This window comes from Andrographis paniculata, unplaced genomic scaffold, assembly GCF_009805555.1.
Source record: "Andrographis paniculata isolate CXL003 unplaced genomic scaffold, ASM980555v1 Contig62END, whole genome shotgun sequence".
Taxonomy (NCBI): domain Eukaryota; kingdom Viridiplantae; phylum Streptophyta; class Magnoliopsida; order Lamiales; family Acanthaceae; genus Andrographis; species Andrographis paniculata.
In genome coordinates, this window is record NW_026137598.1 from 6,892,271 (window position 1) to 6,919,335 (window position 27,065).

General features: G+C 32.8%; 2 protein-coding genes across 4 annotated transcripts in view; both read left to right on the top strand.

The window, feature by feature from the left end:
• Window positions 1-5,422: 5,422 nt before the first annotated feature.
• On the top strand, window positions 5,423-10,358 carry LOC127261230 (uncharacterized). The gene is made up of 5 exons (XM_051289480.1): window positions 5,423-5,636; window positions 7,282-7,343; window positions 8,927-9,017; window positions 9,293-9,383; window positions 9,480-10,358. Exons 1-5 carry the CDS (start codon window positions 5,497-5,499, stop codon window positions 10,161-10,163), a joined length of 1,068 nt encoding a protein of 355 aa, XP_051145437.1. The 5' UTR covers window positions 5,423-5,496; the 3' UTR covers window positions 10,164-10,358.
• Window positions 10,359-11,039: 681 nt separating this feature from the next.
• LOC127260739 (uncharacterized) overlaps window positions 11,040-27,065 on the top strand; it is a 41,204-nt gene continuing 25,178 nt past the window's right edge. Inside the window, exons 1-22 of one of the 3 annotated variants that reach the window (XM_051288642.1) lie at window positions 11,040-11,354; window positions 11,726-11,829; window positions 15,817-15,951; window positions 16,027-16,077; window positions 16,643-16,737; window positions 16,827-16,944; window positions 17,889-17,990; window positions 18,066-18,254; window positions 18,385-18,545; window positions 19,374-19,544; window positions 19,986-20,078; window positions 20,173-20,491; window positions 20,600-20,704; window positions 20,788-20,883; window positions 22,231-22,298; window positions 22,983-23,103; window positions 23,179-23,382; window positions 23,467-23,670; window positions 23,780-23,889; window positions 25,329-25,425; window positions 25,537-25,635; window positions 26,879-27,034. In XM_051288642.1, the coding sequence (XP_051144599.1) occupies window positions 11,258-11,354; window positions 11,726-11,829; window positions 15,817-15,951; window positions 16,027-16,077; window positions 16,643-16,737; window positions 16,827-16,944; window positions 17,889-17,990; window positions 18,066-18,254; window positions 18,385-18,545; window positions 19,374-19,544; window positions 19,986-20,078; window positions 20,173-20,491; window positions 20,600-20,704; window positions 20,788-20,883; window positions 22,231-22,298; window positions 22,983-23,103; window positions 23,179-23,382; window positions 23,467-23,670; window positions 23,780-23,889; window positions 25,329-25,425; window positions 25,537-25,635; window positions 26,879-27,034 (2,895 nt within the window). In that variant the 5' untranslated portion in view covers window positions 11,040-11,257. Of the gene's footprint in view, window positions 11,355-11,725; window positions 11,830-15,816; window positions 15,952-16,026; window positions 16,078-16,642; window positions 16,738-16,826; window positions 16,945-17,888; window positions 17,991-18,065; window positions 18,255-18,364; window positions 18,546-19,373; window positions 19,545-19,985; window positions 20,079-20,172; window positions 20,492-20,599; window positions 20,705-20,787; window positions 20,884-22,230; window positions 22,299-22,982; window positions 23,104-23,178; window positions 23,383-23,466; window positions 23,671-23,779; window positions 23,890-25,328; window positions 25,426-25,536; window positions 25,636-26,878; window positions 27,035-27,065 lie in introns of those variants that run through there. The other 2 variants (XM_051288643.1, XM_051288644.1) reach the window with 2 other exon arrangements.

The following is a 27,065-nucleotide window of genomic DNA, read 5'->3' on the forward strand; positions in this document are numbered from 1 at the left end:
AACATATCAAATAAAAAAAATGAAGAGTTATTTAAAATAAAATTATGAAAGGTGAATTATATGGTAAATAAAATTGATCAGTAGTATTTATTAGAATGTGTCCAAATTTTTATTCATAAATCATAATAGATATATAATCATCGAAATAAGACATAAATCACCTAAATGAACCATGTGTGACAGGTAACTCTCACGGTCACAAATCTAATCTCTACACCATCAGATCAATTTTTATTGGACTGCATTTATACATATCTTAGCTATACATATGGATGTAGGCTAAAATAATCGTGCCATTATAAAACCGAATCTTAAATACATACCTAACTTTTGTTAACACACGTTGAATACATAACTATGCATAATAATAATAATATTAATATTAATAATAAATCTATTGTAGAAAAATAAATTGAAAAATACAAATAGATAGTCGCCTTTAAAGATGTTAAAGCAATTGAATCAAACATTTAAAAAAATATAAACGTCTTGAGTATTTAATATATTAGGTATTTTAAAAAATATATATTTAAAATTTTATAGTAAATATTTATTTATATTATATCAAATAGATATTATAATTTAAAATGTATAATATTCTAAGATATATTAAAATACTGAAATATACAAAAAATATATATATATTAAAAAAACAATTTTATATAGCAACAATTTTTTCAAATGTATGTATGTGTATATATATATATAAATACCCCCTAATGAAAAAGTAATGTTGTTAGGTATAATTAGCATTAATTTTTTGAAAGATTCTAATTTAAAAGTTCAAAGATCATTCTTGATAATTTATTATAAGAAGTCTATAGTAATTATTTATATATGATTTCTTGTTTGTCTATAATATTATTTTCTGATTTTTAATATATAGATATATTTTTTTATAAAAATGGAAATTTAACATAAAATATATATTTTTATATTATTGACACAATTATTTATGTTTAGTATAAAAAAAATCAAAATGCAAAGCAAACAAGCCCATCGTTAAATATATAAAAAATTGTATAAGTTTAATTTTTATTTAAATGGTATTTTAATTTAGGGTGTGCTTGTTTTGTAAAATATTTTAAAGAAATATTTTTTTATGTAAAAATCTAGAGAATTGTAATAATAAATGTATGCAATATATTAATATATATATATAATTTTTAGAACGTATATTAAATTTTTACAAAAGGAACACACTTTTAATATTTATGAAAAAATAGTATATTTTAATTAGAAACTTTATGTGTTGAAAAATTAGTAGTTAAGAACAATGAAAAAAAAAGGCACATAAAAATAAGGATTTATTGACCAAATTCAATAAAGTAATATATGTTTGAGACTGTCAATCATATATATTTATTAGTTTTTCAATTCTTCATCATATAAAATACATCAGTTATATAGAAAATTGTAGATTAAAATCTTAGGGTGTGTTTGTTTGTGGGTTTGGATTTTGAGTTGGGATTTGAATAGTAAAAATTTTGAAATTGAATTGTTGTATGATGTGATATAAATAGGTGTTGATGTGATGTTTTGAATGTAAAATTAATTTTTAGTATAATATAAAAAATAAAAAATAGATGTTTGATTTGATATTTTTGGGAAAAAAAATTGAATGAATAGTAAAATTTTGTTAAAATTCTACAAACGAACACACCCTTAATATGCTCCTGATAAACTCAACAAATCAGTCTAAAAAGTTACTTCTGAACTCCGTTTCACAGCACAATAATATGCTAAACAATAATGATTTTGGTTTGAAATCCAAATCAAACACACCCTAGATGTAAACAAAGTATTGCATTTGCATTTTTCATTGCAATATTTTTAATGTATTAATAATTAATAAATACATTTGATATAAAAAGTTAAATTGAACATTGTATTTTATACTCCCTCCGATACCATGTCCACATTGCCGTTTCTGTCCGTCCCACATACCATGTTACTTTCTTTTTTGAAAAATGATTACACACTTTAATCTCATTTTAAATTTTTTAATTTTATTTTTTTTCAATTTTAATTAAACTAATTAGTTATCTTAATCTTAATTTATAATTATTTATATTATAGAATAATTATTTTCACTAATACATTCTTAATTATCTGCTAATTACACATCTCCTAAAATACTGTGTTAGGTATCTGAGATGAGACGGAGGGAATATATTTTTTAAAAAACCTCAATTTGTACTTTTCTTTGAAAATCATGTTCATTTAATTGAACATAAATTTTAATAAAATCAAAAAAAAAAAAAAAACCTTTTTAATAAAAAATATATAAATGATATTCTTTTTCTTAGTGAAAGAATTAAAATATTTAATTATAACAATGAAAAAATATATACATAAATTGATAACAAGAACATTTTGTGTGGCCTTGAGAACTGGTGGAGTTTATATTTATGGACTCAATTAAAAAACGTGCAATAATGACTCTTCTAGAGTGTCGGATATTTTGAAAGGTAGCTACCTTTTGACTCTTTGTGGCTTACTTTACTTACTACCAAAGTGGACACAAATTGGAATTTAATATATATATATATATGCAAACATATGCTATAAAATAATCCAACACCAATAATTGGCATTACTTTACTTTCAGTTTCTTAAATTGTTTTATAGTCAATTTAAATTAATTTTTATTTATATCATATTAATAGTTTAAAAAATAAATTTTCATGACAAAAAATAGTGTCTAAACAGTAAATTTATTTGTTTAGTATTTTAATTTGATTTTTTTTTTATTTAAAATATAGAGAATTTTATTGATAATAATCATACTCCCTCCGTTTTCGATACCGTGTCTGCTACACTGTAGACACGGTATTTTAGGAGGGATGTAATTAGTAGATAATTAAGAATGTATTAGTGGAAATAATTATTCTATAATATAAATAATTATAAATTATGATTAAAATAACTAATTAGTTTAATTAAAAAAAATTAAAAAATTTAAAATGAGATTAAAGTGTATAATCATTTTCCAAAAAAAGAAAGTGACATGTTATGTGGGACGGATAGAAACGGCAACGTGGACATGGTATCTGGGACGGAGGGAATAATAAAAAAAAAATGAACCCATCCAATTACATTTAAAATGAATATTTATATTATATTTGTTTGGTGATTTTTATTAATTTTTAGCATGTGATTTTACACCAATCTTTTTTATACTCCAATTCTTCTTATTTATTTTTATTTTTATTTCTACTATAATTTTTTATACACTACTTGCTCATATACTTATTTTTATTTTATTTCTTTAAAAAAAGAAACTATCAAGCTTAAAATTGCATTTAAATTGTAATTCAGAATAATTTATTATAATATTTCATCCATCATCATTCAAAATATTTTTTTAATATTTTTTATTTATATATCAAATATATCTATTTTTACACATTAATATTAAAATATTTTTATTTATACATAAATTATAAACTTATTATTACACTTATAATTAATATATAAATATATACATTTATTATATTGCGGTCCTACTCCAAGACAAATTGTCCTTAATAGGATCGATAGAAAATGCAAATTGATGATAGTGTAATTTGCAACCACAAGTTTGGTACTGTGGCAACTCGACTACACTCGATATGGTGGAACTTACTAGGTGTGTTTGTCTGGGGATTGGATTTTAAATACACTATTTATTTTATTTTTTTCTTCTAAAAACATTAAATCAAAAATCTATTTTTTTTTATTTTTTATATTATACTAAAAATCAAATTTACATTCAAAATATCATATCAAACATCTATTTATATCACCTCATACAATTATTCAAATTCAAAATTTTTACTATTCAAATTCCAACTCAAAATCCAAACCCCCAAACAAAAGCATGTTTGGAGAGTGTGTTTGTTTTGTATTTTGATATTTTTTATGTGAAATAGGGATAATTGTATAAACAATATCAAACAATAAAAATGACATGTAATAGTATATTAATTTTTTTTGGAAAAATATTTTAAATCTTTTTATTAAAAGAACAAAATAGTAGTAACTCAGTTGAATTTTGTAGTTAAACATGATGCTAAAAATATGTTATCTCGTCTCAATCCAAATAGATTATTTGAGATTTTGTAATATATTAAAAAATAAAATTTAAAAAATTATAAATTATGAAATTTAAAATGTGATTACAATGTACAGTTATATTAAAAAAAAATAATTTATATATGGAACAAACGAAATAAAAAAAATAACCATGTTACGATAGAACGGAATGAGTATAACAAACAATATATGATGTACTGGTACACACAACAGTGGGTCTCGTAAGAGATGACCAGATAGTGTGGGGGTGAACTAGTCTAACTTGTGTTGTCGAATCTAGTTTACAAAATATTAAATTATGATTACTTTATAATTGAACAATTTAAAATAAAAATATATATAATTTATGAAGAATGAAACAAGTACAAATTATTATTACTACGTCCCAATAACGTAGTACACAGAGGTGCAGCCACATAAGTGCTCGGTGGTCCCAAACCCCCTCAAGCCATGGTCTCCATTGTTATATTAATTATATAAATGTCTATATGTATAAATTCAATTAATTCTTATCAAGTTAATAATTTTATTATAAAAGTATCTGTCTTTTCAACCTCGACGAAACATTTAGCCTTCTCATTCTGATTCCACCATTGAACATACAAAACATACATATATACTATCGTTCATGTGTCATATAATATATATTCATACTGTTTCTACAGCACATTTTATAAATACGATCAGATAATATATATTTTCGTAGCATAATACTCAGTTCCTCAGTAGAAAGATGAATTGGTTTTCTACAAAAAAAAAAAAAAAAAAAAAAAAAAAAAGAGAAAAGGAGGAAGCGGGCGGCTGGTGGCGGAATTGAATGAGCACGTGGCGAGTTAGTCAAGTCAACGGCCACCGCGGACCGTACAAATGGGATAACCGTTGGATGAGACGGGCCCACATTCAAATCCACTACGATCAGATCAGATTCGTATGTACGGCACCGCAAGCTTGACTGCTCGAGGTTGGCCGACCTCTCATTCCAATTTTTTTCCCTCTCTAAACCTTATCCACCCAATCCAATTTAACCACATTTAAAAAAAAAAAAAATAGATATAATAATAAAAATAATATTTAATATGATATATATATATATTTTTTAATGTAAATAAATAATAACAAAAAGTTTCGAAAATAAATGTAAATAGATCTTCATTTTACTTCTACCGTTACTGTTTAGCACGTGCTTATATGTACACACGTGTGAACGCGTTGAATAGATGTGTGTATACCTTCACTTCACTTTATTTTATCTTTTTATTTTTGGATTTAATTAAATTATTTATTGAATCCATAGACGTATATATTGTTGTTAACAATGACTAGGCCAACCTTTATTCATTTCGGCCCAGCCCGATAACGCTTACTGGGTCGGGCTATTATTTATTCATTCCTGCGAAGAAGTCCCCGCCTGTCAAATCGATGGCGGCCTCATCCCCGGCGAAGAGCAACAGCAGCGCCGCTGCCGACGCCGCGACGCCGTCGAGCTCTTCTGCGGCCAAGAGCCAGCGCGGGCTCAACAAGCCCAAATGCATCAAGTGTGGGAATGTCGCCCGCTCCAGGTAACCCCTTTTTGTTCTTTCTACTATTGGCTCTTCGTTTCGACGTTTTGCCGTTCGTAGCGTTTTTGTGTGGCTCTTTTCTAAACCGGTGAATCGTTTACTTTTGGAATTTTAATGCATCTTTGTGTTGTCCGCTGTGCTTCTAGAAGTTGTACTTTTCGGAGAGTAACGTGCTCAGAATCTTAGTTCATATTAAGTAGGTCAAGCATGTTGTGTATGCCGTGAGCTGTTAGGGATATCGTCGCAATTCACTTATTTCGGAGATTAAAGCTTTGGAGTTTTAGTTATGGAAGAGAAGAAAGACAATTTAGATTACTTCCTGAGGCCTCCATTTTTATGTTTTCAACTCTTAGCAGAGATGTATATCTCATGTGCCGCTTAAAAGTGTAGGATCTATGTTTCATGTTGAGATTAACTTTTCATTTTACTAGTCATTGCTCATATGCAGAAAAGCGATTCTGAGATGAGCTTCACTGTTCTGTTTATATGAGTCTCAACTTGTGTCTTTAGTGGAGAGAATGATGGCATCAGTTATCATGGTGGCAGCGTGGAAGGTGTAAACTTATATAAATTTTAGGGGTGATGCAGTGAACTTCAGTGGTGGAGCTAGAATGTCACTTTGGGGGGGGGGGGGGGGGGGGGGGGGGCTAAAACTAGGTTTTCGGATAGAGATTTGGGAGCCTACACTATTAAAGATATCGAAAATTACAAAAACATTAAACAAAGGTAAAAATATATAAAAAATTTGTAGTTGGGGGTGGTGGAACCCCCCAGGGTCTCTATGTGGCTCCGCCATTGGTGAAAATGTGAACTTTGGGAAAAACCTCGTAAGATATTAAAGATGACTGCTGCAGGATCTGTTTTGTCGAGTTGGTCCGCCTTTAATGCTTGTTGAACAGAGAAGCAAATGAGATGTATCACCAGCTGTGTCTACATGATATTGTGTGATCCATGTGCAACCGAATTTTGCAGATTCTATCACGTGAATCTCACTCTCATGACTTTGACTACTGATTTTCGCTCAGAGATTAGATGAATATATATAATAGATAAAGGGGAATGTATATATTGGATTAATATTCTATAATATCTGCGGTCTAACTTTTATTTTACAATTTAATTAAGAGCATATCGTCAAAAGTCAGAACCCACTTATTGCTGTATATTGTTAGTATGATTCTCTTTTATAGTTTGGGTTCTCTGGCATTCGGTCTTATGTTATTTGTCCAAAAGACCATTTGAATTGAAGGATTGAAATATCAGCGCTTTTAGAGAATCTTTAAAAATATTAAGAGGACTATAAGAATGCTCCCTAGCTATTGATGCATATGCTATGCTATTGCTTGTAATATTGTGTAGCTTTGTGAGATGTAGACACTTTGTGAATAATAAACTTCCTTAATATTACATGCGAGTGGATCTTTTTCTTTTTCCTGGAATTTGAGTTTGCCAAGATGAAGTCCTTATTGTGCTTTTCAGAAATTATGCTGTTGGATGTAGTTTAGAACTTTTACATTTCAGTCAAGTGCTTTATTGCTCCCTTTTCCTTTTGATTAATACTGCACATAATTTCTCAAATTCGAAAGAGCTGAAGTCATTAAGTATTTATCAACTTCTCCATTTGCTGATAATATTTACTTTGCAGGTGTCCCTACCAATCGTGCAAGAACTGCTGTGCAAAAGCTCAAAATCCTTGTCATATACATGGTATGCTAAGTTACTCCTCTGTGGTAATGCTTGTTGCTTAGCACCTTTGTATTGAAATAACTTTTGAATCCCTTCGTCATGTCATTAGTACTGCTTTTAGAGTCATAAATGTGGAAGTATGCCCTGCACGTCAAATCAGGTGCTCCTTCACTTGCATATTATTGATGAGGAAACTGAAAATGCCGCCTGGTCCTTCAGTTGTGTAGTTGTAGAGGACCCTGGACTTAGTGTCATGGCATAGTGTCTGCCCCTCTACATAACATGTTATTTAATCTTTGCTCCAACGTACACCAAAGCAAAGAAGCAATTGATTAATATTACCATATAAAAAGATTTCATATGAAAAAAGCACTAGCTTGATTAAAATTTCAATCCAGCAAGCAATAGATAAACAAAGATTTAAAATGAGTTGATAGGCAATATATTGAATGTAAAGGTCTTGGCTCAGGTTGCCACTGCATCTCAATTCAAACGCCTGTCAGTCATTTGTGCCTGTCACTCTTGGCTTTAACCGTCCTCCATCCATTTAATTTCAAAAAAATGCATTAGTGTCGTTTGAGTTTTTCTTCTATTTTGACAGAGTCAGTTGAATCTTTTATTTATCAAGTCTGCTTGTTCAAGTCATGCTTTGGTTGACGGGTACAAATATGGTATATTAACAGGAAAAAATTATCATATGCTGAAACTGTGGTATATTGAAATATCAATAAATTGTTAGATTATATGCTATATGATTTACTTAGCCTTTTTTTTTCCCTGTCCCTATTATAGGAGCCAAGTAGTTTTTCAATGAGGAACCATTCTGCTGTGCTCTGTATTAGTAAGATATCCTGTAGAATAAACTTACTCTCCAAAAGAAAGAAAAATGCTGAATCTACTTATTCTTAATTTCTAATTGAGCATTAGTAGTGATGCAGGTAATGACATATGTATGTTTTGGTGGGATTAGTTTGCACTCTGAATTTTTATATGGTGCACGGCAGGCCATGTGCCACGACACGACACAAGAGAGCTTTTCTACATGCTGTGTCATTAACTAGTCACTAACTTTGCTTTCTTGCCGAGTTGCTGTGCCTTTGATGGTGCTGGGAGAGGCAACCTAATTAGTCTGGTGGGAAAGGAGATTAGCATAATATAGTGTACTGTTAACTAGTGTGTTCCTTTTGCTGAGAGAAGATGCTAATGTGTTTTCTTGGGACCAAACAAATGGAAGGTAGTTATAAGTCTGAGGTTGGTGAAACTGATGAAGAATGAATGGCCTTCCCAGGGAACCCATTTTCAAGCAATCACCATTGGTGTGCTAAAGGAGAAGTACTTTTGGGATTCAGTTACGAACATATTACCAACATTATCTCTGAATCTTATTATGAAACTAGGTTTGTGAAATAAACAGCTATCTCTAATTACAATTCAACATGCTAGTGTAGGCAGCATACATATTGGTTTCTTTCAAGAATGGGAACACTGACCAACCCCAGCTATAATTGCGACATATGATTGTAGTAACACCAGTTTTTCTCCTCGAGAATGGTGAACATGACCTTTCATTGAAATAACACTTTTTGTGATTATGATTGATGCAGTTTTGAAAGGTAGTTCATCGTTGCCAGACAAACCTCCCACTTCTGGGTCTCCTTTGTTTGATCAGCAATCAACCGATGGATCTCATTCTGGGTAAGGTGTAAAAGTGTACATCAGGTTACAAGCTATTTTATATGCATTCATTTCTCATCTTCATAACACTCTTAAATCATATATTTCGGATCTGAGTTCTGGTTTGTCAGCTATTCCTAAAACATAAATGATTCAATGGATAAAATAATCAAGCTGATAGCGACGGTAGCTTCCTTTTGATTTGTGAACTTTGATGTTTGTAAAGTCAAGAGCACAGCCATGTGTTCGATACAGCACTGTTCATCTTCTGATGTGTTATAGCTAATTTTTCACAGGACAAACAGGCTCCGCCATCTTTCTAGCAACTTCTCGCAGTTCAGCAATTTACAGTCCTCATTCCGATCTAGGAAGCCACTGACCAAAAAGGTAATGCTATATACATGCCTACATCCAACACTCTCCATTTTCTATTTCCACTATCGCTACACATTCATGCTTACCTTATATTCGATATTTCCAAAGGATGCACAAGTCATAAATGAATGGAGGTTCTTAAAGTTGAAAGAATTCAAAGAAAGAAAAGTTGAAGCCGAGGGCGAAGCCTTTGATCGATACATGCAGAATGTCGATCTACTAGAAGAAATTTTTCTGTTCAATTCAGCATCCGATAACCAGATACCAGACGAAACATCTTCCGAAGACAACACCAAAAGACTGATTCAAGAGTTGAAATTAAAGCTGAGATCAAGCCCAGCAAGATCCGATAACTTCCGGAAAAGGATCCAATACATTGTAGATCAAGGTTTGAAGAAGCTCAAGAAGGTTGAGTTGGCTGAAGGCACCAGTGACCCCACTGACGAAGGAGTCGGACACCTGGCGAAGAAGATCAAGCTTCCACAAGGTGAGAGAACAATGTCTTTAAGTGATCTTATTGAGAAAATGAACCGAGCGCAGAATGAAGAAGACCTGAAAGCATGCCGGGACACAGCAGCTCAGATCTTTAAGTGGAATTCAACGACCAATTCAGTCGAAACAGAGGAGGTACAATCATCCAAGGAACAGAACCCCACAATCGAGGCTTCTATCACACAACCATCAAGTTTGTTCCCGCCAAAGTGGGTTAACCCAATTGCTATCGACCAAAGCGCTTTGTGTCGGCTGGATGCACAATTTTCTTCCCTCGACCACATTGAGGATGATTTATAGGCTCTGTTGTTTCTGTTGCTGTTGTGCTTGCTCGCGCATATTCTTTCGTAGCTTATAGATCCGGTCTCGTAGAAATTGCCTTTGTTGTAAGCATGTAAGAAGAATCAGCTATGTCACATTTTGATAGACTTTGTTGTGGGTTAGATAATTATATTTTGACCTACTATCATTTCATAAACATTTTATTGTGCAGAAGTTCATGGTTTTTTTTTTTTTTTTTTATTATTATGTCGTGAAACCCACAACTACTATCAGAGTGTCCACTGGGTAATTTTCTGTCGAGCTAGGCCCGATATGTGTGACAGATAACCTGGAATGTCGGTAATTTGAATTTATGACAATGCTTATTTCGTCTCTTAACAATTTATCTATTTTTTTATTTTGATCTAGTATTTTTATAATTTACAATATATTACACAAATATCATTACTTTTTATTCAAAATTATTTTAGTTTATTCTATTTTATTCATGTGTAGTATTCCTAAAACAAAAAGCAAACACATACCTAACTTGCAAATTCCCAGTCTTTTTTGCTAATACGATTGGATGGTTGCTCTGGAGAACTTTTGGATGGAATGTATTGCTTGAAGAAAAAAAAGATTAATGTAAAAATATATATTTCTAAAATATTATTGCTAATAATAATATCAACATTATATTATACTCTTATTACTTTTACAAATTAGGCAATGTATGACGTCATCGGTTTCTTTATTTAACCACTGTTTGGATATGTTTACAAGCAAATTCTTAAAATACAAATATATATATTTCTTTGACTGTCCACCTGTCAGATAACTCCAAAAATAAATGAAAACAATAAATACCACGGCGAAACTGTCACAAAGAATTGCATCCAAACGGAGCCCTATTGACGTGCCACGTGGTCTCGGTAAATGCAAGAAACTGCGCGATTGTCCTTTCTTTTTCCGCACACTTCACCGCCTTCTTCATTCGTTTTCAACTCGATGAAATACGCACGCAATCCGCAATATATGCGGACCTGTTGTGGATGATTCGCGCGCTGGCGGCTGGGAATTTGATATTTTGGGATTTCTCAAGGGGAGAAGAAGTGCTTTAAGGGATTTCGAAAATGTTGGAGGATCAGGTGGCGTATCTGTTGCAGCGGTATTTGGGGAACTATGTCCGAGGGCTCAGCAAAGAAGCTCTCAAGATCAGTGTGTGGCAAGGTGATCGATTCTTCCATTTCTCGTTTTTTTAATTGCTGATTTCTTGCTATTTTACTTGATGTCGGAGGTTTTTCAGCTCCGGTTTTCTGAGGAGTTGAAGATCTTGTAAATCCTTTTTTATTCCTTTGAAGTGGCAGTCTCCAATCTGGAATGGTGATTGAGATATGGTTCTGTTTTGAATGTCAGTTTTGGTTTTCTATTTCTTCCATGGTTCTTTGAGGATAGAGTAATATGTGAAACTTGAGCAGCAGAATGCTGAAGTGTAGGAAAAAGTTATGCATATGGAGAAACGTAGAAAAATCATGTATGGTTTACTATGTCTATATGAAGTTACTAACATCAATGCATAAAATGCAATTTTGTACAATCAGGTGATGTTGAACTAACAAATATGCAAGTGAAACCTGAGGCCCTAAATGCATTGAAGTTACCTGTGAAGGTTAAGGCCGGGTTTCTTGGATCTGTGAAGCTTAAGGTTTGTGTCTTTGCAAATGGCTTTCTTGTTAGTGTTATGTAGAAGGCAATCACACTTTTGTTCTCTTGTGATGTGTTTTGTTGCCCGAGCTTGAAGTACATGCTATATATTTATTTTTAATGCCTGTTGTGATTGTGTTATTACATATTATTTTAACCCTTTTTTTTGTTCCTGATTTGGACATTTCAGGGAATGTGGCTTAACTTTGCTTTTGTTAGTTTCACTAAGATAACATGGCTAACTACTAGAGGAATGGCAGGTTTCTAGGCAAAGTGTGGCGCAAGAGGAAACACAAATATCTTAATGTGCTTATATGTCTCAGCCAGATCATGTGTTTTATTTGTTCATTTTCTTGTTAGTCTTCTAGGCAATTTCCAAGCAGTTCTATGTTAGAGATTTGATGTTTCCTTACACTATTACTCATCACCTTGCTCTGTTATACCACTTATCTTCATTCATCTGTGTTGACATGGCGAATGCATGTGGACAACCTGCTTTTGCACAATTGAGGTCTTAACATGCAAAAAACTTGCAAATCACAAAGTGTATGCATTTCCTATATGTGAATATTTGGGTTTATTGTTTTGATGGGATATGCTTTTGTCCTTTTACGTTGAGCCCATTACATATTAAGATTGTTGGAAGACTATATAATATGTAATTAATGATGTATTTTCCTATCAGTTTAAACTTTTAGGTGAGATGTCATTTAACGTGGTATTAAAGCGGAAAGTGTGTTTGAGTCCTACCACCACTTTGTATGAAAAATTGTTAATGTGAAAGGTTTGTGTGAGATGAATCCATCTTGTATGTGGAAGGGGGTGCTGGAAGATTATAAAATATGTAGTTAATTCATTTCACTATCAGCTTAAGTAATGAAATAGCCATTTAACAAAGATATTGCTTTAGCAGTCATGCATGGCAAACCTCTATCTACTTCGTATTAAAGAATACATTTTCCTATGGTGATTTGCATCAAACCATTATATGGAACCATCGAGATTTGTTGCTTAGGGGAAGACTTGTTCGTATCGGTTGAATATTGAGCAATATGACTTAAAAGCAATACTTGAAAACATGGTTTGGGCGGTTTAACAAAGTTGTCATGGAATTCGGATTACAACAAAATGGAATGATCATTCAGTCATCTATTGATGCACTAATGCTGATAAAATACTTTATAATTAATCGTCTGCATTCATTCATGATTATTGGTGATGACATAATGAAATACTACTATAAAAATCTTTCATCATACTAGGTTTCTAATTAGAGACTTAGCTTCAACTTTAATACGGTCCGCCTTGCTATTGAAAAGTTTCCCTTTCTCTTTTTAGCATATCCATCATAGTGCTAAGTGCTAACTAGTTTTCGGACTATTTTTCTAAGCGTGGTGTTAAGGGTGGAGAACAACTAATGGTGTGGCTGTAATTGGTTCCTTGCTCTCCGGGCAACTTAGCTCAGTATCTCTATCTTCTAATCTAAATATATGTTTTCTTTCCAAAAATCGTCATGGTGGAAAATAAGAACTGATGGTCAGCTTTCGATAAACCAAGATCGATGGCTATTGAAGCAGTCATCAAAGATCACCTTAGCCACTTCCTTTTCATTATGTCTAAATATATTAAATTGGTCTCAAATGTGGCAAACGATTCTAGCCATTAACCTCACGTTGTTCTTAGTTCTACTAAATAAAAAAATGCCCGTTCCTGAAATTTGTTGAATGTGATTCAGAAAATGGACTAGGATGGATCTTGGGCACATCACCTCTTTGGAAGCTGATTTTCAATGTAAAAAGTTTTTGTTTCTTGATTGAAGAGTTCTCTCGTTTTCTAACATATTTGTCGTAGTGGGAATGATGGTGTGGATTAGTTTACTAAGGGCGGTGCAAAAGGAAACGTAAAACTATTAACCTTCTTGTAATACCAAATGAAAATTTTATTCTTTCTTGTATACTTTGTTTCTTTTGATAAACATTTGTTGTACTCTCACAATATATATGTATTTATATATTTGATTTATTTGTTTGGATTGGTGTAGCACTAAACCCTGGACCCCCGAACATGACTCAATGAATTTAGTGTTTGTTTGTTCATATTTTTGTTAGATATATGTAGGTCAATTTTGTATTAAGAATAGTGTATGGACCTTTTTGTTATTTTAGATAATTGGTTTATATCTTTAGGGTTTAGTATTGCAATTATGTTTTTTCTCAATTGGAATGAAATAGAATCGCGTTCTCTACATGGTATCAGAGCCGGGAAGTCCCGTGTTCGAGCCCCACCGGCTTTATTTGTTGTTGTCCACGTGCAAGATTCATATGGTGGCGTATATCCTCCTTTCATGTCATGGGGTGTGATGGTTGACTCCCGTAAGAAGTGATGCGTATGTCTTTAAAATTAAACTTTTAGATAAGATAAGTCATTTACATCATCTGACAACATCAAACCATTATGCAAAAACAAACACAAACCAAGCACACCCATAGAAATATAAGATTATGAGTGGGCCCCACCTTAAAATATTTTGGAAAATGTTTGAGATGAAAAATATTTGGAGCATAGTGTGAACCAAAATTAGAAAGACAACCTAACTGACCTTTGTAGTGTGTTTGTTTGTGGGGTTTCAGTTTTGGGTTTGAGTTATGAATAATAAAATTTTGAATTGAAATAGTTGTTTGATGTGATGTTTTGAATGTAAAATTAAATGTTAGTATAATATAATAAATGAAAAATAGGTATCGGATTTAATATTTTTGGGGGAAAAAATTGGAAAGAGTAAAACACACCCAAATCCCTACAAACAAACACACCCTTAGCGTTATTACTTGATTCAAATTTGACTCTATCCTTAATAATTATACCCGACCTCACCTAGATAGGTTTTGATTTAGGCATTCGGTCAACCTAACCATTGCTATCCAGACTTGTGATGTCTTGTAATTTAATGGTTACGGGGTTTAACTGCAAACTTTTGACTTTTGTACTCGTCACATGACTTCTGTTTATTTGAATAAAGTGCCATCATATTTGTTTATAATCTATGCCAGTCAATGTTGTAAACTTAGCATATGACAAGTGCCAATAAGCTTTGAGGTAAAGGTGGAGAAGGAACAAATGATATCACAAATTAAAGTGAGAAATAAAATAGATAAAACAAGAAAGATGAGAAAATAATAGAGGGAAGATATTCTATGAATGTTGTATTGTTTTACTACCCATCAAACCATTTCATGGAGTGTGTTTAGTTCGTGATTTTCCTTTTTTTTTTTTTTTTTTTTTTGTTTTCAGTTTTTGGTTTGAGTAGCGCTTTGGATGTGATATTCAGTCGAAGAAAATAGGGTATTTTTATAGGGAATCATGAGGGTACTAAGTGAACACACCATGGTGTCTTTATATTTGTGCTGTAAAGTGAAAATGGGAAGTTCCTTCCCTGAGTTGCTCAAGATTTGAGTTATGTAATTGGTTATGACCTTGGGTTTGTTGTAACATATTGCAAATTTTAAACAAAATTATGAAAATCTTCTTAACACCCTAGAGCTTTGAAAATAGCATAAATCATAGCATGTCACTACATGGAAGGTATGTAGAAATGAATTTAGGTGAGGATAGAATGAGTATATTCCTTGCTGGTATGAAAATTGAATAACATTGTAAATTGAATTATTGAGAAAATATTGAAAATTTATAGGATATTTAAATATATGGAAAAGAGGAAATTGGTATAGTAGTGTTAATTATGTTTAATAGCAAAAATAATTAAATAATTATGTTAAGAAAGAAATGATCCTACTGAGTAAGTAAACCTACAGGTACGAGATGAATGCAAATTTCTATGATGTGGAAGACTACATTGTTTATTAATCTGATCTGTAGGATGTTCTTTTTATTATTTTTTTTAAAGGAGCTACTAATTTCTTTAGGAGACTACATTATTTTAGGAGGGTTCTTTTGCATGTTCAATCTAATTAATGCTCTTCAATATCAGGTTCCATGGAGCAGGCTCGGCCAAGATCCAGTTTTGGTTTTTCTGGATCGAATTTTTTTGTTAGCTGAGCCAGCAACTCATGTTGAGGGATCTAGTGAGGATGCAATTCAAGAGCTTAAGAAGAACCGTGTACAGGTAGAAATGTCTTTTTGATTTATATTCACCATTTAATTTTGTTTATGTACCATAACTTAAATTAATTTTTAACAGGAAATGGAGCTGAAGTTGCTGGAGACTCAACAGCAGCTGAATTCAGAACTGGTAAGATTTGTCTTGAGTGTTGCTGATGAGTTGTTCTCGTGAGTGAAGAGCTTCGGTGTTGATGCTGCTTTCTGCTGAAAATCCTGAAACTTAGATTAAAACACTGAAATGTCCTGCGATTTTGTAGTCCCAGCGTAAATCTTACGATCACCAATCTCCATGTCAAACTTAACAGAACCTCACTGAAATGTAAAAAAAAAAAAATAGGACAACTAAAAATATAGACAAGAATCACGTCACTCGCAATGTTGTGATTATGGATCTAAATTCCATTGTAAGGTATTTCTCTTTGAAGTAGATAGAATGCAACTAAATGAAGTACCACTTCCCATATCCGAAATAAATTTAATTTTGCATTATATTTGTTTGATGTACATGTCATGGTACTTGGCATTGGTTACTGCGACACATATGTGTACTCTGAGCTTGTATATGACGCTTTCTATAGGATCTCTTTCATCATTTATATCTGACATTATATAAATATATATTTATATGAGTGCTAATGAAGTATTTGATCATTGTTCTGACATCTATGTTTTCACCTTTTTACACTCCCTCTTAGAACAAGTCTTGGTTGGGATCTTTGATCAATACAGTGATTGGGAATTTAAAGCTTTCTATTTCAAACATTCACATCAGATACGAGGATACTGAGAGGTGCCCTACTTTTGAATGCTTCCCCCCCTTTTTGTGGCTGTACATGGCTCTTTCTTCTATTTGCTCATGCAACAGCCTTTTTTTCCCAGTAATCCAGGCCATCCATTTGCTGCTGGCGTGACCTTAGATAGACTCTCAGCATTCACTGTTGACGATAAGGGGGAGGAGACTTTTATTGCGGGAGGCGCATTGGAGAAAATCCAGAAGGTTCAAATTCTTTCAAAATTTAATGAAGCAAAAACCTTCGTTATGTTTTTCTTGTAATGCTTTTTGTCTAAATTTTTTGTGGCTAGTTTTAGTCTATTTTATATTATTATTATTATTTTGTATGTTCTCTTTAGTTTAATGTGCCGAGTTCATATGTGATATATGCTATCATATAAATGAAAAGTCACCACAACTAATGGTGTGTTCTTTTGTGAAAACTTTCCCCCTACTTTTCAATCTTGTATTTTTCCTATAAATATCATCTCCAACAACTATTTTCACCTAAAAAATATCATGACCAAAAACACAAAACAAAAACAAAACCACAAAAGAATACACAGTTTTTGTTCATATCTTCGATTTTTAAGTTTATTTACCTAATATGCCAAATACTTAGATATCTGAGATAGTGACCCAAGATATACAAGTTGATAAGTAATGTTAATAATTTATAATTATTTTCTTCAATTATATTTGCAAAACATATGCTATATGCTGCTTGTATAATAAGGCTTATGTTGTTCAACATTAAAAGATATATTGTATAATAAGGCTTAAGGAAGTCAGCCAGATATTTCCACTTATCAGAATGTGATGGATCACATTGATTGAAATTATTGACAATTGTTATGATTTTGCCGCTGCATGCTTTTTTTTAAAATATATATATATATATATAAATATAGTTGGCTTATTGATTTACAAAAAATAAGTTTAGAGTAGCAATATAAATACCGTGCCGTATGAAACTGTCATTACCATGAATTTTATTATGTGGAAAGACTACCCTGTGGGTGTCTAACCTTTGTTAGACTAGTTGTTTGGTCTGCCCATCTTGCAATGGTCCCTTCTTCGTACGTGATGATCTTTTATGTTCAATTTTACAAGGCTGAAGTAACTTTTTTCCCTTGTTTGATTTCTCACTATGTTGATAATGCTTTCAGTCAGTGGAACTTGATCGAATGGCCATTTATTTGGACTCTGATATCCGTCCATGGCATGTTGAAAAACCTTGGAAAGATTTATCACCATCTGAATGGGAACAAGTATGTGAAGAAGTTTTGCTGACAGTGTTATTCCTTTACTATTTTTTATACTTGTACTAATTCTATATGTTTTAGATTTTCAAATTTGGTACAGAAAATGGGAAGCCTGCTGTGCGTGAAAAAAAGAAGCACTCATATATTTTGCAACCTGTGAGTGGGAATGCCAACTATTCGAAAGATCGTTCAGATGCATCATCAAGGAAAGGGCAACCACTACAGAGGGCTTCTGTAAATCTTGACGATGTTACTCTATGCTTGTCAAAGGTGGCAGTTCTGCCCTTTTGAGCATCTCTGCTCTTTAGTATACCATTTTAAAACTTTGACCCCTCTTTAATGTTTTCATTAACTTTATTCTCTTTTGTTTTCTTACCAAGGGATTTGAACATCTGTGCAGAACGGTTATCGGGATTTACTTAAATTAGCTGATAATTTTACAGCCTTCAACATGAGACTCCGATATGCTCATTATCGTCCACATGTTTCTGTAAAGACTGATCCAAGAGCATGGTGGAAGTATGCATGCAGGGCAGTTTCAGACCAAATGAAGAAGGCCAGGTTCCTGTGTGATTATTTTAATTCAAAGATGTCACATTATTATCTAACTTGCACATATATTAATTATGTATGAGTTCCATATGCTTCAGTTAGTGAAGGTCAGATTTCATTATGATTCTAGAGTTGAATAGTTGAGCAATCACGCCTGACCTATGATTATATTGAATATTTTTAACAATGGTAGCTGAATTCTTCTTCACATACATTTTTGTAGCAAAATATGTAAATTAAGATTTGAAAAGCACTTTGCTAGTGTAGTGAAGAGTTATCTGTTTAGCTGTAGTTAATTTCTATTATTCCCTACGTCCTAAGGCTATTTGTATCTCTTCTTAAATAAACTTAACTCAAAAAAAAGAAAATCAGCTACAGGAAAAAATATGGTCACACACTTACGAAGTATAGCATGATGATGTAAATTACTGTATGCTGGAAGTGTACATGCATTAGCTGGGGTATGGGTAAAATTACCTAAGGCTATAATGTGTTTCTTCTGGGTGTTTTTCCGAGCTCTCTTTGGAAGGAACTACTTCTAAACTGTATAGCCCCTGTGAGGCTAATATGCTGCTGGTGTTCTATTTAGCAAATGAAATGGAAACCAATAATCCACTTTTTCTCTCTTTTAGAGTCCTTGTTCCTTTATTCTCTTTATTTTGTTTTATGTATGAAGCTTTGAATATTAACACTGAAGGAACTTTGTGATTTAATCTATGTAACTTTTCCTGATCACCCTCCTTTCTAAAGATTCTATTTTCTCCTTATTACCACCATATTGATATGTTGCATTGTCTGAATAGCTGTGTTTTCACTTACCACTGCCTTCATCATCAGTGGAAAGTTGTCATGGGAGCAAGTGCTGCGATATGCAAGGTTACGCAAGAATTACATCTCATTGTATGCTACACTGCTCAAATCAGATCTGGACCAGGCTGTAGTGAGTGATAATGAAGATATAGAGAAGCTTGATCGAGAACTCGACATTGAAGTTATTCTGCAGTGGAGGTATATAATTTGGAACTTGAGATATGGTGCATGTCTAGTTATGTGATGTAGTAGTGTTCCTTTTTTCTTTTTCTTTTTTTTTTAAAAAAAAAAATTGATAAATTTACAGAATGGTGAATCTTTAGTTTTCATCACTTGGACCTCCTCCGGCCCCCGCCACCCCCCCCCCCCCCCCAAAAAAAAACCACTTTTTCCGTGCAATCACATTGCATATGAATATTTGCATCCAATAATAGTACAAACTTTTAATGGAAGTCCATCAAATCTTCTAATGTAATTTTTATGTTTTTATTTTTTTAGCGAAAGGAATATTTCCTGGTTATGCTTGATTCTGTGTGTGTTTATGTTATTGTAGTTGAATTTATTGCTAGCAACTATGATTTGATGACTCATTAATTTCTGACTTGATGTTTATATGTCACTCATTAATATTTGGAACAGGATGTTAGCACATAAGTTTGTGGAGCAATCAATGGGGTCAGAACTGTACTTAAGAAAGCAAAAAACTAAGAAATCATGGTGGTCATTTGGATGGTGAATCTGCATACCTTGATACTTTAGTTTTTATCTCCCAACTGCTTGGTCTGTGTTCACATTTTCTTTAATACTTATTTCAATGCAATTGCAGGGGTAGTGAGCCTGCCAAAGATGAAAATGAACCAGGGACATTGACTGTTGAAGATTGGGAAAGGTTAAATGAAATTATTGGATACAAAGAAGGAGATAACGAACAACTATCGGTTCATGAGAAGGGTGACATGCCATATATGTTATTGAAACTTCACATGAGACATAATGCATCAAAGCTAGTTGATTCTCAGGGATTTCTTGCTGACTTATCCTGTGATAATCTTGAGTGTTCCGTGAAACTTTATTCAGAGTCCAAAGTTATTAAGTTGAAGCTGGGCTCATACAGATTACTGTCTCCGAATGGTCTTCTTGCTGAGGTAAGGAGACCCAACCCTTCAATTCCTCTTTTGTCTATACATTCTATGCCAAATTGTTTGGTCATCACTTCAGTAACACTATGCAATCTTATTTGAACTTCTATGCAGAGTGAGAGTGCTTCCGATTCACTTGTTGGTATCTTCTGCTATAAACCTCTTGATGTGGATGTAGATTGGAGCGTGGTTGCTAAAGCTTCGCCCTGTTATGTGACTGTAAGATTGCTTTGTTATTGTTAGCACCGAGGAATTACATCTTACTTCATTGCATTTAGAACATTTTATGTTTTTTGGTTCAGTATTTGAAGGATTCTATCAACCAAATAATCAATTTCTTTCAAAGTAGTGCCACTGTAAGTCAGACTCTTGTTCAGGAAACTGCTTCTGCTGTTCAGGTATGTCATTTGTTCTCTTTGACCTATAAACTTAAGGTTACTATTGCTGTTTGAGACTTGGACAGCTCGGATTTCACTTCACCACTGTTATTCATTGAGTTCTGGTTATAACATAATTGAAACTTCTTATTTATCAAAGTATTTGGTTCTGGGGAGGGAGCAGATTGGAAATAGGTATGCAACATCATCAGCGTGTGTAGCACATGGGGCTGTGAGGGGATTATTATTATATGAATACCATTAATAAGATTCTGGGGACATTGATAATTTTTTCAATACCTCAATGCATCCTTTTTGTGGGGAAAAGTTTTTTCTAGTATGATGAGAATTGTGGGGGTTGAGATTTTTCCTTCTATTTGGTATATCCTTGGTGAATTTTGGGAATTTCTACATAGCCTTTCTGATTTTGTGCATACTAACATAAAGGCTGGCTCTTAACTTGGTGTAAACGATGCTTCTGTTATTATTATTATTTTGTTAAGTTGTTGTATCAGTCATATTTTATGTTCTGTTACATTAATAAATTATGGATTTCTTTGTTAAAGTTATATTGCCTGCTTACCCCAGTTAAAGTGACAATCTGTTCATGCAATAATGTGTTCATGCCTGGAGTCTAAACTTTGATATAAATAAGCTCCAACTTTTCTTCCAAGAACTCTCCCAAATTATCTTCCAGCGTATCCCTAGAAGTGTAAATGTGTTGGTAGATTATTTTTCTAAGTGCGATGCTAGAGGAGACTTACTTATCATAATTGATCCTACATCTGGCTGTTTCCTGGATGCTTCCCAAAAAAACCTGTTCATGCATAATGCGACTGGATGTCTTGTTTTGAGCCTTGAATATCAGCTGTAGTGAGATCTGCCTTCTATTTTGGGTTTATTTCCTTGCTTTGTTTTTGATCACTTAGGTTTTTCGAAAGTTCAATGTGATTGATTGGTCATTTATTCTTTGTAAAAAAGGAAGCACATAATGTAAATTTAAAAGGCAAATCATTTACTATACTCTCCCTTTTATCTGTGACTACTATGTTTCCTAATGCAAACAGGTTCAAAATATTGGATGCTTCAGCTCATACCTTCACTTTTTGTAAATTTCATATACATTTGGAGAAAATTAATATAATCATTATCTTATTATAATGTTTTCCCTTGGGACATGCACCCCGCACAACCACTTTTGAACTAACTAAAGTTTTGGAAGGTCTTGTTTTCTTTATTTTTAAATCTCTTACATCTGGTTCTCGTTTGTGCAAGTTTTAATACTTTAGTTCCTTGAAATGTACAGCTGTTTTGATGGATAATTATTGTTTCTTTTACTGATCTTGCATCTTATTGTACTGTTCATAGATGAGAATTGATGAAGTCAAGCGTTCAGCAGCCAAGCAAGTGAACAAGGCATTGAGAGATCGTACAAGGTTATTTTCATTTTTCACCAATTAATAAAATATTAACTCGGAAGTGACTGCTTCTGGAGACCATTTGTGTGCTTAGCTTAAAGCCATTTTGTGCCAAATCATCTCGTATACTATACTATTCTGCGTTCTTACTCAAATGCTCTTGGAACTTTGGGCTTGAAGTAGTGCAGCATTTGGTCTGAAGATGATAAGTGTCGATTTATTTTCCAAAGAGCATTGGATAAGGGACGAAATTGTGTTAATCCCAAAAATGTGATATGTTGAGACTAAACTATAACTTCAATATTCGTCTTAAATTTTGTTGACAAACCAATATTCATGAGTTTCCCTGCTATAACTTAATATCTAGAGATTTCTATTCAGTCTAATATTGATACTTATGCCAGTACCATTTGTACGAAGCTATAGCATTTATATATCTCTGTGCATTTGTTGAGAAATAGTCCTTTGGTTTGGATCAAGATTCAAGCAGTTGGGCTGTTGCGTTTGTACTTTTAGATTGGATGAATCAATGTGTATATAATAGTATTGTTCTTTGGTTGATTTTGATGCTTACATTTTGTGTCTATTATTATTCTCCCTCACGTTTTCTCTATACATTTGTAGTATCGCTATTTGTCTAGGATTTTTCTCTACTTGTTCTAGTTTTTCCATTATTTAATTGTTTCTTTATGTTTGCCTCAGATTTGTTTTGGATTTGGATATTGCTGCACCAAAAATTACCATTCCTTCTGACTTTTGCCCTGATACAGTCCACCCTACTAAGCTTCTAATTGATTTGGGAAAACTAGTGATTCAGTCTCAGGTTAATCTCTTAATTTAGAACTGATGATCGGGGTTTTTTTAGTATTATTATTTACACTTTGAACAATATGTTCAGGATGATGCTGAATATAATTCACCTGAAGAAATGAACATGTACTCCCAATTTGATCTTGTGTTGAGAGATGTATCAGCTTTCCTGGTTGATGGTGACTATAGCTGGAACCAAGCGTCTTTGAAGAGATCAGATTTATCCAAGCAAAGCTTTATTACGTTTTTACCTGTTGTTGACAAGTGTGGAGTATTTCTAAAGCTTCAACAGGTGTGCAACTATTATATATGTGCTGCTGTGGTTTAAGATTTTTGAATTTGGTCAGTTGATAATCTGCTCATTTAAAATTTTCAGGTTAGATCACCAGTTGCTTCCCTGCCCTCAACAAGACTTTCTATGCGGTTTCCCTCTATAGGTTTTCATTTTTCTCCATCACGTTATCACCGTCTTATGCAAATCGCTAAGAGTTTCCAAGGGGAGGATGCACAGCATTCTGATTTTGTATGCCCCTGGGATGAAGCTGACTTTTCAGACTGGCTGTATCAACTTACTCGCAAGGCTTGACTCTGTCTTTCTTTTGTTTCTTTGTTTCTCGGTATAGAGTTTATAATTTTAATGGTTTCATGGCCAATCTTATGATGATTTTCCACCTGTTTCAATTGTTTAGGGTGTCGGCGGTAGAGAAGCTGTGTGGCAACGAAGATATTTTTGTATTGTTGGCTCTTTTCTTTATGTGCTAGAAGGCCCTGAGTCAAGAAGTTATAAGCAATACATCAGGTTTCAGCATGACTACTTGAATCTTCTAATGTAGTTTTATGTCCTTACCATGAAGTATATGTTTCAGTTTTCCTGATGTTTGTATCACTGAGTGGTTGCGTTTGAGGGTTTTCCTTAAAGCATGCCACTGAAAAGGGGCTAAACAATAATATGCTTAGGGAAGGAATACATAATGGATGTAAATGGAATAATCAATATTCTATTAACTTAAATAACAGAATTATAGTATACACTTATATACAAATCCCCAATCTAATTTGGGATTAGGTCCACCCTATATAATCAGTCATTAACTAATATATACATATATATTCAATCATGCCCAGCTTGTCACAAAGATATTTGAGTTGCGTACTAGGTAAAGCCTTGGTTAGGGATTTCCAACTTGGTTTCTTGTTTTTACACATCCTGTAGCCACCACTCCTTACTCCTTGTTGGATCTTCTCCCGAATGAAATGACAGTCAACTTCAATATATTTAGTCGCTCATTGAATACAAGATTAGTTGAATATGTTTCTGATATCTTATGCAATAGAATATGGCATTTTTTGTGTCCTTGAGCATGGGGATGCTACCAATTGTTAGTTTTGATTTGTCTATCCTCCCAACATTTTGGCATCAATATGACAATGGTGTGGAGACACTCGAAAAGCTAAAAAGAGAAGGCAGCTTAGGCGAAGTTTGAGGCACTGAAAAAAAAAAAGTTGTTTTTTAAAGCTTGAGTGACATCTCTCTTTATTTCTATTTAATTATCAATAAAAAAATCATAAAGGGAATGTGCTGATGTGTGTTGAGGTTTTCCTAAAACTTGTTGTATATATATGAATATAGTTCTACGTATTTCAGTTTAGCTCATATGTATCTATCCAGATGCAATCTACCGCTTCTCCTTTTACATATATATATATTTTCCAGAAAAAAAAAAAGTGACAAATTATGAAGCAAGGAAAAATGTTTAGATTGTTCCCACAAAAAAAAAAAAAAATCTGAGGATCCTACTCTAATACCATGTAAATATGTGAAATTGTGAATATAGTTCTTTGTATTCTACAAGGTGAGGTTATGCATGTATAGGAATAGTAATTCTGACCTAGCCTAAGTCTTAACCTCTATCCTAATCTAATTCTATCTACACCGATGTTTATCTATGTGGTCAACCCTTGTAATAAATATAAATTTGTTACAGAACAAATTTCAGTAGAAAATCAGGTGCAACATTTAGATTTAATATTGAACTGGATAATAGCCTATAAGCCTAACCAATTCATGTGCTCTAAAAACTGGAAAAACCTACCATTTAGTATCAGAAATAGTCAGTTTTTCCATGCACTGTTTCACCATAGTATACAGTATACACCATTTACCATACTGGCATCCATGGATATCAATGTGCTTGATTTTCACGGTGATGATATGGTCTTTTTTTTTTCTGATTCTAGTCTACGAGGTAAACAGCTATATCAAATTCCTGCCAATTTGCTTGGGAATGTGGAACATACATTGGCTGTTTGTGATGCTGATCGCTCCTATGTCAAGGTACTTCATGGAATAAATAGCAGACATTGGTTTAGATTTCAGCAGTAGTATTCTGGAGCTTCTGGTATCTATGGCTTCTATTGGATTTCATGTGGCTTTCTACTTTTCTAGGTTCTTGAAGATGCAAATGCTCTCATTTTGCGATGTGACTCAGAAAATTCTAGGAAAACTTGGCAAAGTTACCTTCAGGGAGCGATTTATCGAGCATCGGTATTCTCTCATGTTTAATATTGCAAAACATGCTGTGGTTGCTTATGTTTTGGTTATATTTGATGGTGGGTTGTTTTGGGTTTTGAAAATTTGAGGTGAAAATACGTATTAGATGTAATGTTTTGGATGAAAAATAGGTATTGAATATGTATATATAATTTTATTTTATTTTCGCAGAAAAAATAGAAAAGAATACACAGCCCTTGAGCTAATTTAATATGATTTGGCAAGTGCTTGAGTTTGACATAGCTTTTACAAACTTTAACTTGCTCATAGGATTTCCAATTTATTGTCCAATTTCTTTCTAGGTTCAGGATATTTGAATTGCGAATATGATTTAAAGCACAAAAATCTAGCGTATATTGTGTAACTAGTATTCTATCAAATCCAATAAATTATAGTAATCAAATCAATTATGGAAGTATTATCTGTACAAATCCTGCCCAAAGGGATAACCTGATATTTTTCACTAAAAATACCACAAACATCTTTCCCACGGTTACTTTTTATACCATTGCGTTAGTGTCTTGCACTGTGTCAGTGAGCTATGACTAAAGCTGAATGTTTAATAGGAATATTATACGATCCTGTGGTTGAAAGCATTGGATATAGATCAATAAAGAGTGACATTAAGCAACTTACTATTTACAAGGTTTGGATATGTTGTTGATGATTGTAATGTTATGACTTCAGAATCTCATGAGGTATAGATCAATAAAGAGTGACATTAACTTGCTATTTACAATGTTTGGATATGTTGATGATTATAATATTATGACTTCATAATACAATGTGGTTGAAAGCACTATAATTTGATCATTAAAGGTTGTCATCACTATTTTACATGGGTTGGATTTGTATACCTCAGCGGTTCAAAACAAGAGACACACCATTAAAACTTGAGAAGATTGAAAAACAATATCTTATCGACATCATCATTTATACATTATCCCTCTAGGGGCAGGTCAATGGTGTATCAGCAACTCAACATTTTAGTTTGATCAAGTTACATGCCTTTTTTGGTATGGTTTTATGATTGCTATTATGAGTTTTTCCATTTTCTTATCAAATAGAGTTCTTCTGAAGGGTAAATTTTGTATAGTTCATTCTTTTTTTTTATTTTTTTATTTTTTTTTATTTTTATTTATCCTTAACTTTCTTGTCAGATGCTTTATTTTTGAATAGTTCATTACGTCACCCAAACTGTTTCTCATGTTGAAGAAACCTTTCATGCTATGAGCAGGCAACTTCCTCTGTGGCTAGTCTAATCCCAGCCTCATCTGATTCAGAAGATTCACAAACTGAGAATCTTGATTCACTTGATCCATCACAGAAAGAGACATTATTTTTGACAGGCATACTAGATGAGTTGAAGATAAGTTTCAGTTACAGCAGCTCAGTAAGCATGGCAGTTTACTCGATCTACTTTT

Excerpts from the sequence above, each read along its gene's own strand:
- LOC127261230 (XM_051289480.1), top strand. The coding sequence starts at position 5,497 with ATGGCGGCCTCATCCCCGGCGAAGAGCAACAGCAGCGCCGCTGCCGAC. Across the intron at positions 7,344-8,926 it reads AAATCCTTGTCATATACATG|TTTTGAAAGGTAGTTCATCG; the intron begins GTATGCTAAGTT and ends TGATTGATGCAG. Across the intron at positions 9,384-9,479 it reads GGAAGCCACTGACCAAAAAG|GATGCACAAGTCATAAATGA; the intron begins GTAATGCTATAT and ends ATATTTCCAAAG.